Raw genomic sequence first — 12332 nt, 5'->3', positions numbered from 1 at the left:
GAGGTACTGCTCTCCGGAAAAACCTTTTGTTTCAACACGTGCTCAATTTTACTGCGAATTCGCTGGCATCTTCTAGTATATATTACATTATAAGGGAAATAGTTTTCAATGAAATGGATCAATTTAGCGTTTTGAATAGACCTCATAGCCTTCGTGATTATGTTTTCCACAAATCGCGTGTATGATTCTGTTTTGTTGGTTTTATATTTTACTTATGTCAGAAGAGCATCTTGATTTAAATTGTTATTTATATAGATGTAAATATATTATTTATAAACTCAATGTAGATAGTTGATATTGAATTAAAATGTTAATTTGTTTTAATTTTTTTTTAAACATTTGGTTGAACTTCTCATATAATTCGATTAACCAGGGTTTAACTTAGTACAATTAAATGAAAAATGGTTAATGTTGATATATATACATTTGTTTATATTTTGTATATGTATATTCGTGCTTATTGGTTAGTTTAAAGGTCTTTAATTCAACATTACAATGTTTAAACTGCAGGTTTGCATTGACCGGCATATTTGTATCGTTACGGCATCTGTAATTGAACTTAGGTTGTTGGAACATTCACACCTAATGTAAACACTATTTAAAGCGCCATTTGTCACAACTCGACCGATTCAATATCTTTGTAAGGCGGGTAGCGGACTCACCCGAGGATTGCCGATTGTGTAAAGTGCATTAAACCATTGTTCGGCTTTATAGACTATACAATAGGTTTTTTTTTACCGAATGATGCTTTCTCTCTTTGGCTTAAAATAGTTTAAAATTGAGGGTATATATTATGCCTATTCATTAAAATATGTCTTCATGAATTAGGTTATTGGCGCAATTGTTTTTTACTTTTTAATTTATTAACGTACAGTGGTAAATATTTCATGCATATTCATTAAATAAACAAATTAAAAATAAGTGCAATAGGTAGTTCCTGTAAAAGAGGTAGTACGGAATGAAGGTCGGTAAACTCTGACTGCCACTAGAAAAATAGCGTACATTGGATAGGGACTGAAAGGTTGCCTTCCAAAGAGGCCACATACGCTCTCCTAATAGAGCTGTACATTGGATAGGGACTGAAAGATTGCATTCCAAAGAGGCCACACGCGATCTCCTAATAGAGCTGTTGCAAAAAAAATTTCAGTCGGAGAGTGTGGTACTCTTTTTATACGAATTATCGGATTTATCGTCCCCATCCTTACGGATGTGTCCGCGTACTTTTTCACCCTGCACTGCTAAACGGACGCCCACTTTGGCAAGGGTTTTAGTGTCGGACCAAGTGGGACCATATTTTACTTTCCCCGTCACCTGATACAATATGTCTGTATATCTCTACTCACGGTCAATATGTTTTCAGGGTCTTATAAATCTTTAAATATCAGAACAGTAGACTGTTCTGTAAAAATATCGGTTTGTCAAAATCTTGATTATGGCCTTTTCACTAGTACAGTATACACGATTGAGAATCGAAGTGGGGAATGAGTCAAAGAGACAACATTCGATATAAGAGTTAAAAAGAAGCAGTAGGTCTTCAACACAACGAGAAAATCCCGAACCCGGAGGCGGACTAAATGAGCTGGCCAATTAACAGAAATGTATACTGGTTCAATGAAAATGGATGTCATACAAAACTTCAAAACATAACAATGAACTAAAATAAAAAATAAAAAACACATAAAAGACCAACAAAGGCCAGTTGCTCCTGGCGTGGGACAGACGCAACAATACCGCTGTTAAATATGTTTGTTGAGATCTCCAAACTCCCCTATACATCAATCCTATGTAGATTAAACAAACACATAGCAATACATAAAGTTAAACTCAGTATGGTTCGCATTGCAAGAAAAGTATACATAGCAAGAGACCAGTTGGGTTTACAGAATAGAGAATTGAGATAAAAAAAAAAAAAAAACACCAAAAAAAATGCAGAATAAACGGCAACAAAATGAAAATTAAACAGAAGCCCCAAAAAATGGGAAGCGTTATTATAACGAATAGATAATAATGGGTCAAATTTAAAAGATTATAGTAACATGGCTATAAAATTTAAAAAAATAAAGAATTGATGGAACACCAGCCAGACATTCATGCAAATGCAACATAGATAGGACGACACTATTATAATAGCTTTTGCACTTGCTAAATTGCTAATTTTTTCAATTAATTTATGCTGATAAAAATATTATAACACTAAATGAATATGAAACAGTTACCTAGGTATATATATATAAGATTTTTTTTAAAGTATAGTGTTAATTTATCACAGTAATTATAATATTATCACACAAATTGGCAAAACACAGAGGTAATACGTCAATTGCATAACTACTAACATAAATATTATGATCTTCACGCGTGTATTATGAAGGGCAACATAACATCAGAACAAAACAAGAAAATACAGGTAGCTAAGCCAGAACCAATGACGAAATTCCCGTTTTTAGAAATACATATAAACATCAAAGCAAAAATACTAGACAGTTAAGAGAAGTTGTAGTTAGTTCGAGTCTTTAGCTATAAATATGTAAATAAAATAATTTTATTATTATTAAAAACTGATTCTTCATGCGTGGTCGCTGATTTTTCTCTCGTACATTGTTAGAACTGCAGCGGTATTTATAAGATTGTTCTACACTTTGATGAGCTGTTTTATGTACCCTACATGTTATTTACGCCTGAAAGAGAGTCCAAAATAAAAAAGGAAAATCCAAGAATGTCCTTTTTAGAGGTCGAAATTTGCTGTTTTGGCGAATATACCGAATTTTGCAAATTCATATGCTAAAACTCTGCTTTTGATAGGTATTTTTTGTAAAAAAAAAAAGTGTTAGAAGAAATTTCTTCTCTGGCAAAGGGAACACATGGAAAAATAACACCATTAATATGACAATTTTATTGGATATATATATTAAATTTACATTCATATTTTACAAAACATTTCAATCACAATGAATTGAAGAAACAGTAACCTTTAAATTAATAAAATGGAAAGCAATAATTTATTCCATACATTTTGTTCATAAAAAATTCCCGTCTCTTTGGAAGAAATTTCTTCCAACAAATTAAAAACATTATTTCGTTTTCAATAGGGTATACAATAATAGTTAATACACTCAGGTGCTAACTTCATTTGGTATCCTCTCTCAAGTTGGAAGAAATTTCTTCCAACAAATATAGAAACATAATATATTTACAAATTATTTTCAATTTGTTCAACATAGATAGTTCACTTCATTTGATGTTCCTCCTTGGAAGAAATTTCTTCCAAGTATTTACAGCCACAAGAAAAAAAATCATTTTATTTTGTTCTAATAATTTTTTGTCACTGATACTGGTTGGAAGAAATTTCTTCCAAGTAATTACAGATACAAGAAAAAAATATCATTTTATTTTGTTCTAATTTTTTGTCACTGATACTGGTTGGAAGAAATTTCTTCCAATAATTTACAGCCACAGGAAAAAAAAAATCATTTTATTTTATTCTAATAAATTTTTGTCACTCAGGTTGGAAGAAATTTCTTCCAAGTATTTACAGCCACAAGAAAAAAAAATCATTTTATTTTGTTCTAATATTTTTTTGTCACTGATACTGGTTGGAAGAAATTTCTTTCAAGTATTTACAGCCACAGGAAAAAAAAATCATTTCATTTTATTCTAATAAATTTTTGTCACTCAGGTTGGAAGAAATTTCTTCCAAGTATTTACAGCCACAGGAAAAAAAATCATTTTATTTTATTCTAATAAATTTTTATCACTCAGGTTGGAAGAAATTTCTTCTAAGTATTTACAGCCACAAGAAAAAAAAATCATTTTATTTTGTTATAATAATTTTTTGTCACTGATACTGGTTGGAAGAAATTTCTTTCAAGTATTTACACTTTACAGCCCTTAAATTTTGATTTTTTTTTCTACTACAATTTGCCACTGATAATTTTAGGAAAAAATTTACAGCCATATGGAAAAATAAGTTTATTTTGTTAAAAAAAGTATCATCAAATTATTCAAAATTTGTTCCAACAAATATAGAAATATGTAATATGTTATAAAAGAGGGACGAAAGATACCAAAGCGACAGTCAAACTCATAAATCTAAAACAATTATTGTTCATTTGTTCAACACAGAAAGTTCAATTTATTTAAAGTTACTCCTTGGTAGAAATTTCTTCCAATTACTTTTACAAAAGTAAGAAATTTTCCTTAAATTTAAAAAAAGATAATCTTTCCACTGCTGCATTTTCTCTTATTCAATTTAGCTAAAAAAAAATTGTCTAAGTATGAAATGTTATTCAACTTCCTTTTATTTAAATGCTCTATCACGTCTTGAAAGAAATTTCTTAAGAAATTCATAAAAAATAGCCAAAAGAAAATAAATGAGAACAATTTCCAGCACTGTTTGGAAGAAATTATCACCTTTATTACAGAAAGGCATCGCATTTTACAGTTTTACATGTATTGTCGGATATGAATTGGCTTCATCTTTCATTGACCACAAGAAATAGTTCTTCTATTCCCTGTTTCAGTTTAAAGATACTTTTGTGTATTACACCCAGCCTCCTATTTCCCTGTTATAGTATATAAATCATTCAGTCCCCCTTTCATATTGTGCTGTTGCAGACTATTGATCCTCCAGTTAATTACCCCCTTCTCCTATTATGCTATTGCAGAGAATGAATCCTAAAGTTTATTGTGTCATCCTTCTATTGCAATGCTTAAGTCTATGAATCCTCCAGAGTGTTACAAATATCTTTTTTTATATAAATAAAGAATGAGCAATAATATAAACAAAACTCTATGGTGCAACAACAACAAAGTTATATATTGGCAGTAAAGAATCTTCAGGAGTTGAAAAATATGAGTTTTGCATATTTTTAATAATTTTGAAGGGTGTAAGACTGGACCCCTAATATATAAATAATAAAAAGTGTGGCAAACTAGACATATTTTAACAAAGATTTGAATAAAAAATAAAATTTAGGGTGATGATCTGTATGATTGAAGGATAACAAAAATAGATTGAATAAAGAGCAGACATAACCCTGGGAATTTACTCAAGGGTAAAATTTATGTGATCTTGTGATAGCATGCGAGAACATAGATGTTTGGGGGTAGAGATTCTGAAAGACTTTTTTTCTATGAGGGTCAATGTCAAATGTCAACTTCTATGGTATGCCACATGTCATCATCAAGTTACACCCATGTGCCCAATATCAAAAACAACTGATAATGAAGGGGAAAAAAATTGATCATTAAATTACAATTTGTACACCATATTTACAAAATTCCCAGTTCTTTCATAATGACAGTGTGTCTTTGAGCTATTATTGAAGCATAATTTAAAAGTTATTTAGAGTGTTCAATTATATTTTTTTTATCGAGATAATTTGTAATTGAATTACAAATTGATAATTTCTGCTCCTCAGATAACAATATTTTTCCATTTTTTACATGTCCTTCAAATTTTGAAATCAAATAGTTTTCATCTATTTCGAGAACATCATTAATGTCCAACTGAAGGGATGAATCTGAAATCTTCTTCTTGGACAGTTGGTGGTTCAGCTTCCCAAGTTTTGCTTCAGCAAATGTCATAGTCTTTTCCTTAATTGTTCCTAAATAAACAGTCAAGTTGTTATATTCTACGACTGCAACTGTCACCTGGAAAAGTAATATATATCCATTTATTATTCCTCAGTTATCATTTTCTATATAAAATAAGTACACAATATTTTCACTATTTTGAAAATTACAAGCCTTGAACTATTGGACCGGTAAAAAGTTTCCAACTATTGGACCTGGGTGAAACTATTTGACCACAAGCGTCATTATATTTCGTGCAATTTTAAATGTAGCTAAGCCATTGAGGATTTTGAAAATAACGCCGGAGTAACGACGTCGTGTTTTACCTAATATATCTAGTATAGGGTTGACACCAGTGCAAGACGTAGCCTTAGCATTTGAACATGTCTATGAAGTAAATGTTATGGTTAGGTTTCTTCTTTTAAATATTACGATAGTTTATTTTCACCGCTAATAAAACACTTACTGACTGGATATTTGTGGAATAGTAAGTATATTGTCCCTCGGATACAACTATTGACCTCGGCTCCACATCAGGACAATAGGTGCTCCTCGGGACAATACACTTACTATTCCACTCATTCCCAGTCAATAAGTATACAATAGACATTTAGTATTCATTACCTTCATATCATATAATAATGTCCTTAATACATGGTTGAACCATAAACTCTGAATTTACATCTGATACCTTAGCAAAAGACATTAATTTCTTCCTTTTTAGGACTATTGTATATTTCTTTATCTTTCAAAATAAAAGTCTCAGAGTATATATATCCAGTGAGTAGTATTTGAATATTATTTCAAAGCAAACAATTTGAATCTAATAAGGTGATGTATTTATCAATATGTCCATACATGTAACCCCATAGAATCTATCTCTAGCAGAACATGGTGCAATTGTTAGATTAAAGTTTCCTATAGTGCTAATTGTGAGTTCTTGTTTTACATCTAATAAGAGAGAAAAGAAGCTTAGAACAAAGAAATCAATACTAACCGGCTCTAAATCCTGACTGTTATCTCCAACTTCAACTTCAGCTTGTCTTGGTTTCTAAAAAAAATATAATTAAAAAGTTAAATTCAATTTTTTGGAGTTATATAAAGATTAAGTCTTATTACTTCTTTTATTGCATAGCAATATAATATTTTACACAAAAAGTAACCAAAGTTAACTTGAAATAAATTCCAATATTGCACTAGTGCAATAAGTCTCCAAAATTCATGACGTTATAAACAACAAAATCTTAGTTTAAACCAATTTTTGATTAAAATATTATATTGCTATACAATAAAAGGGTTATTACATGAATATTGGGGAAATATTAACCCTCATGAAAGCTCATGCAATAAAAAATTCTACTCAGGACAATATTCCCCAAAATTCATGCAATAACCCTATATTATTATATCTGGGATATTGATGTTTCATTGATCAATCAACAGTGGCAGAACCAGAAATTATCATAAGTAGGGGCCCACTGACTGCCTAAGAGGGGCCCCGCTGCAGTAATGCTTCAGTGAGTCCCTATATAAGCAACCAAATTTTTTCCCAAAAAGAGGGGTGGGCGGGCCACCTGCCCCCCGCCCTAAATCCGCCTCTGATCAAGGGTTTAATGTTATGATTTTAATAGTAATTTTATAAACAACTCTTACTTGAATATATTATGCAGCACTTTGTCTATAGTGATTGATTATTTCTTGCTTGATAACTTCAATTCTTATATTTAAAAGCTCTATGATAAGAAAGCATTAAATAGGGAAGGGTTGTGGACTATCATTGCTCTTTAGAGTTGGCAAAATACAAATGCTATCTGACAAAAACAACCTTTTAAAATGTCTGGGGCCCTATCAACAAAGCTGTCCTAGGACTAGGACATGTCTTAGGATGGTCTTAGGACACGTCTTAGTCCTAATTCAAGTTAACGAAAGTCTCCTAAAATACGATAGGTCCTAAATTTGGTCCTAAAGTTAGGATATACAAATAGGTGTCTTAGGATAGTCATAAAGGTTACAATGTCCTAAAACGTAATAAAAACAACAAATATAGCACAAACTCAATACTAAAAATACTAATACAATATTAAACTATCATACTGTTATTATAATTGAATTAATAAATCAAAATATTTTTAATATTTGTTAAAGATTCAATACATTAAGTTATTTTGTGCTGTTTATTTTGAAGCCTTAAAAATACTATCATTATAAGCAACATTTTTTGCAACTAACCAAAACGGTGCAATATTAATTTATATATGAGAAAAAGTTGACTTTTTTTTTTAATTAATCCTGATTCTATACATGTAATGAAATAGAGTGGACCTAAGTACAAAACTAGTTTATGCACTAAAATTGCAGCAGGAATATAACATATAACAAAGTTTTGTGACTATTTACTTTTGTTTTCGTATTCAATTCATTTATACGTATTTAAAAGTATTACGTTTAACCTTTAACTTATATTTTGCGTTAATTGTTTCCATTTAAGAGTAGATACTAAAATACCATTAAATCTATGACATAGAAATCTCTACATATTTTTACAATCAAATAAATGTGTTAGGATGGTCCTAAGACAACTTTGTTTTACATCCTAAGACATGTCTCAGACACAACCTAAGACCACCCTAAATAATGTCCTAAGACCTATCTTAGGACATATCCTAGGATACTTTCATTGACAAGGCCCCTGATTTATTACAAATTTGTTTTTTATTACTGAAATCTACAAATACATAAACCATATGAATGATATAACAATTTTTATCTCAAATATTGATGACATCTTTCTGCAATTTTTTTCTTGTAAACAATATCACAAATACCATTAACATCAAATATAGTGTCAGTAAAAAACACACTGTTCACTTGTGTTTTTAAAACAAACCTTATTGGTTGAGGCACAACTAAGGCTTTCTTTGGTCAATGTTTCTGTAGACAAAGGTTTTCTCTGTAAAAGAACAAGGGCCCTTTAAATTTAGATATACCCTACAAGTCTGTTAATAATTAATGGCCATACCAAGACCCTAATTTGCTTACACATACCAATTGGTCTCTTATCCATAGGGGTCTCATTGTCAATCATTTACTTTTTATAGTAATGGCAGATGGTCAGAATGACTAGGATGTATAAAGATAAATTACTAAACATTAAATATGTTTTGAACGTCTAGTGCTTAAGACAGTTTGTTATTTAGAACTCAACAAAGATAATTTGTAAAATATTTAAAAAAAAAAAAAAAAAAAAATAACCCTTATCCAATGGTGTTGACGTTGAAAATGTATGTGAATAATATTAAGCCATGGCATTGGCTTCAAATAGGAAAATAGTGTGAAAAACCTATCTTATAACAATATGAAAAGCTGTAACATAACTTAAGCAATATCTCTTATTGCACACTTAACTCATACCTTATTTGTATCTTTCAACATAGATCTTGCTCTATTAGTGGCGTTTTCAGCTTCATTGACTTGCACCTTCAAACAATTTATCTCTTGATCTTTATCATTAATCATATCCTAAATAAATGAATAAAACGGCATTAAAAGACATTGTAATAAACATAACAAATAATAAAAGGTACCAATTTTGATGCACCAGATGCAAATTTTATCAAATATATCTCTTCATTGGTGCAGGGCCAAAATGTACTTGAATATCCAAAACTAATACGAATGTTGAAGAGCGGATCAAACTAAAAGGATCTTAAGTATATCCAAAGAGATCCTTTCTAGTGTGATCCAAAAGCAAACAAAGAATCAGAGGTTTTAATTGAACAATATTCATACTGTTTATGCCAGTAAAACTTTTTCATAATTTATACCAATGTATATATATAGTAGTTATGATTATCTACGTCAATAGATTATTTTTTGTATTTGATTGCTAGGTATTATGAATATATTTTATTGTGTTGATTTTTAATTGTTTATAAAATAATTTTACTTGCTTAAAAAATATCTTAAAGCTTTTCTTTAAGCTATTTTATTTCAACAGTTATGTATAGAATGAACAATCAATTTGGTGTGCATGGTACAAACAAAGTGTTCTATGAAATAAGTTCTAAGGATGTGATTACATGTACCTGAAATCTCTTTAACTTCCTTTCATATTCATGAACTGACACTGTTGAGTATTGCCCTACTACTAATTTCTGAAATAAAAAAATAAGTATTGTAACATTTCACTAGTCATTGATTCTTCAAACCCTATACATATAAAATAGCTTAATATCTTGAGATGACAATATTTAGTAAAAGTGAGGCCAATGATCCCTGCCACAAGTGGATAATTTAGATAGTGTAGAAATATGCAAGTGTTCAGTAAACACGAGAAAGTTGTCCAGTGATAAATCTGAGAACGCATCACATTGGTAAAGCTGACTTATATAAACCCTGAACCAAATTTTAGAAATCCTTGTACTGAGTTCCTGAGAAAGATGCGACAAAAAATATTCATGGGATGGATGGATAGATCGGCGGTCGGACAAACAGAGGTAAAACAGTGGTAAAAATATTCAAAATTCCTTTAAAAAATACATCTATTTACCTACTATTCTATTCTATTATATAATGCAAGGTTATAAGCTCTTTATAATAATGATCATAATAATTCTTTATCTATAAATCATAATTTAAACACATGGGTTATTTTTTACTTGCTCTATTACAAACAAAAGATCTTCTAAAAAAATATATAGAGTCATAAACATTACCTCTTTACTTTGCTGATGATTAATTTCTTTGTCCTCCATCTCTTTCAACAATTTCTCAATCTTTTGTGTTAAAGTTTCATTGTCTTTGTTCTTCTTCTGCATTTTCTCCTCCTTATCTTTCAATTTCAGTTCTAATTCTTCTAATTCTTTGTTCTTTTTCTCAATACACTGAATGCTTGTTAACTGAGTTTGTTGTATTTCTTTGGTTAATTCAATCAGTTTTGCTTTGAGTTCCAAATTTTCCTTCTTTTGCCTTTCCAATTCATTGGATATCAATTTCGTTTCTTCATCATGTTCATCATGTCCATCCCTTCTAAAATAAATCAACGAAATAATGAATCTTTCAACTCTAACTCATTTATGAACTTAAAGGACCTCAATTTTTTCCAGGAGTCCTATCTTTGGTGGGGTTTGTGTTGCTCAGTCTTACGTTTCTTTAGATATGTTATGTTGTGTACTGTTGTTTGTTTGGTGTTTTTTGTTTTTGGTGGCTCGAGTAAAATACATTTACCTTTTTTCTCATAACATGAATGTTTGGCTAATCATAAAATGTTTACAAAATTCTTCTATTGCTTTTATCTAGTTTTTATTAATTCTTACCTTTGCAATAAACCATTTTCTTCATCTGTCTTTTCATCTTGTACATGGTGGGCTGTTTCTGTCATTTTTAATTTGATTGATCTGTATTTAAAAAGAATAATAAATAATATGGCTCACCTAAATCAATAAGCATTTTCACCATTGAAGACAAAAACAAAATTCTTGACTAAAATCGCTTTTATGTTATTAAATCTAGTATATAACATTGAGAATGAAAAATGGCCATTTGTCGAAGAGACAAAAAACTGACTAAATAACAGAAAATAGCACACCAATGGGTCTTCAACACAGACAGAAAGTTCTGCACCCGATGAAGGCTTCAGCTAGCCCTTAAACAAAAATGTGTCTTCAGAAAAAGGGGACATCAAACTAATTACACTCTGAACTAAAAGTTAAAAAAAAAATACAAGACAAATCTGAGTTGTGACATTTATTTTCAGTTTGCAATTTCTTTCTGATAAGTATTGTGTAACCTAAAATGCAAAAAATGAGAAAAAATTTACATTCAAGGGATTAAGATATTTGAGAATTTGGAGTTGAAATGACACAAAAAAAGGGTTCAACACTTTCATTTAAAGTAATAACTCCTACATTGTATGATAATAATTTCAGCAATCTCGTCTGATAAACAGTAAAACATTTGTTTTGATAAAAGGTCAAAAACGTTGATTATTAAATAATGTCTACATTAAAATTTTGTTGTTCCTAGATTACGTAGTCCTTTTTGAAAGAAAAAAAACTTGCCTTTTTCTACATTTTTCCTTAAAATCAGGAAATGACAAATTTCCGGATACCAAGTCTCTCAAACAATTCATTTTTTCTTCTTCTTTGTCTAGCTTGTATAAATTAGTAAAATGTGTCTGCTTCATTTCTGTATTAGGCTGTTTGATGATCTTCCTATCCCTCCAGGCTTTAAAAACGTCCAGTAAACAAACCCACATTTCGTGTGGCAATGAAGCACAATGTAGATGAGTTTGATATTTTTTCTTTAGTTCTGATTTCTACAATGGAATATTCAAATACTTACATTATAACTGCATAGTAACAAATGAATGATAAAATCTGAGTAGAGTTATTCAAGATATTCTAACATGATTTTATAAAAATACTGATATGCGGAGGATTGATTGTCAATGAGACAGCTATCCACAAAGTTGAAGTGTTCAAATGCAGAAGATGTATGCAATGTAAAACCAAAGCCAAGTGTATGGACTTCAACAATGGATAAAAACTCATACTACATAAACTATGAAACCCAATACACTATAAAGTCGGCTGTAGTTAATTCCCCCCTCCAATATTCTTAACTTGGATATACGTCAACAATAAAATTAAGAATGGAAATGTGGAGTTATGTCAAAGAGCGAACGATTTAACCAAAGAGAAGGAAACAGCCGAAAACCACCAATGGGTTTTCAATGCAGCAAAAAATAAATTCAACAC

General features: G+C 30.2%; 1 protein-coding gene across 1 annotated transcript; it reads right to left on the bottom strand.

Annotated features, from left to right (window-relative positions):
• Positions 1 to 4229: 4229 nt before the first annotated feature.
• Positions 4230 to 10973, bottom strand: LOC139498966 (polyamine-modulated factor 1-binding protein 1-like). The gene is made up of 7 exons (XM_071287558.1): positions 10890 to 10973; positions 10290 to 10602; positions 9660 to 9728; positions 8986 to 9093; positions 8462 to 8524; positions 6572 to 6625; positions 4230 to 5652 (listed from the first exon to the last, which is right to left on the bottom strand). Exons 1-7 carry the CDS (start codon positions 10952 to 10954, stop codon positions 5341 to 5343), a joined length of 984 nt encoding a protein of 327 aa, XP_071143659.1. The 5' UTR covers positions 10955 to 10973; the 3' UTR covers positions 4230 to 5340.
• Positions 10974 to 12332: the final 1359 nt, after the last annotated feature.

Source organism: Mytilus edulis, chromosome 12, assembly GCF_963676685.1.
Source record: "Mytilus edulis chromosome 12, xbMytEdul2.2, whole genome shotgun sequence".
In the NCBI taxonomy this organism is placed as follows: domain Eukaryota; kingdom Metazoa; phylum Mollusca; class Bivalvia; order Mytilida; family Mytilidae; genus Mytilus; species Mytilus edulis.
Note: the sequence above shows the minus strand (reverse complement) of the source record. Positions and strands in the feature narration are given on the sequence as shown.

Bases quoted from the DNA above. Each gene is read 5' to 3' on its own strand.
- LOC139498966 (XM_071287558.1), bottom strand. From the start codon at position 10,954: ATGACAGAAACAGCCCACCATGTACAAGATGAAAAGACAGATGAAGAA. The intron at 9,094-9,659 runs GTACATGTAATC...TCATTTATTTAG, and splicing joins GGAAGTTAAAGAGATTTCAG to GATATGATTAATGATAAAGA. The intron at 8,525-8,985 runs GTATGAGTTAAG...GTTCTTTTACAG, and splicing joins TGTTGAAAGATACAAATAAG to AGAAAACCTTTGTCTACAGA.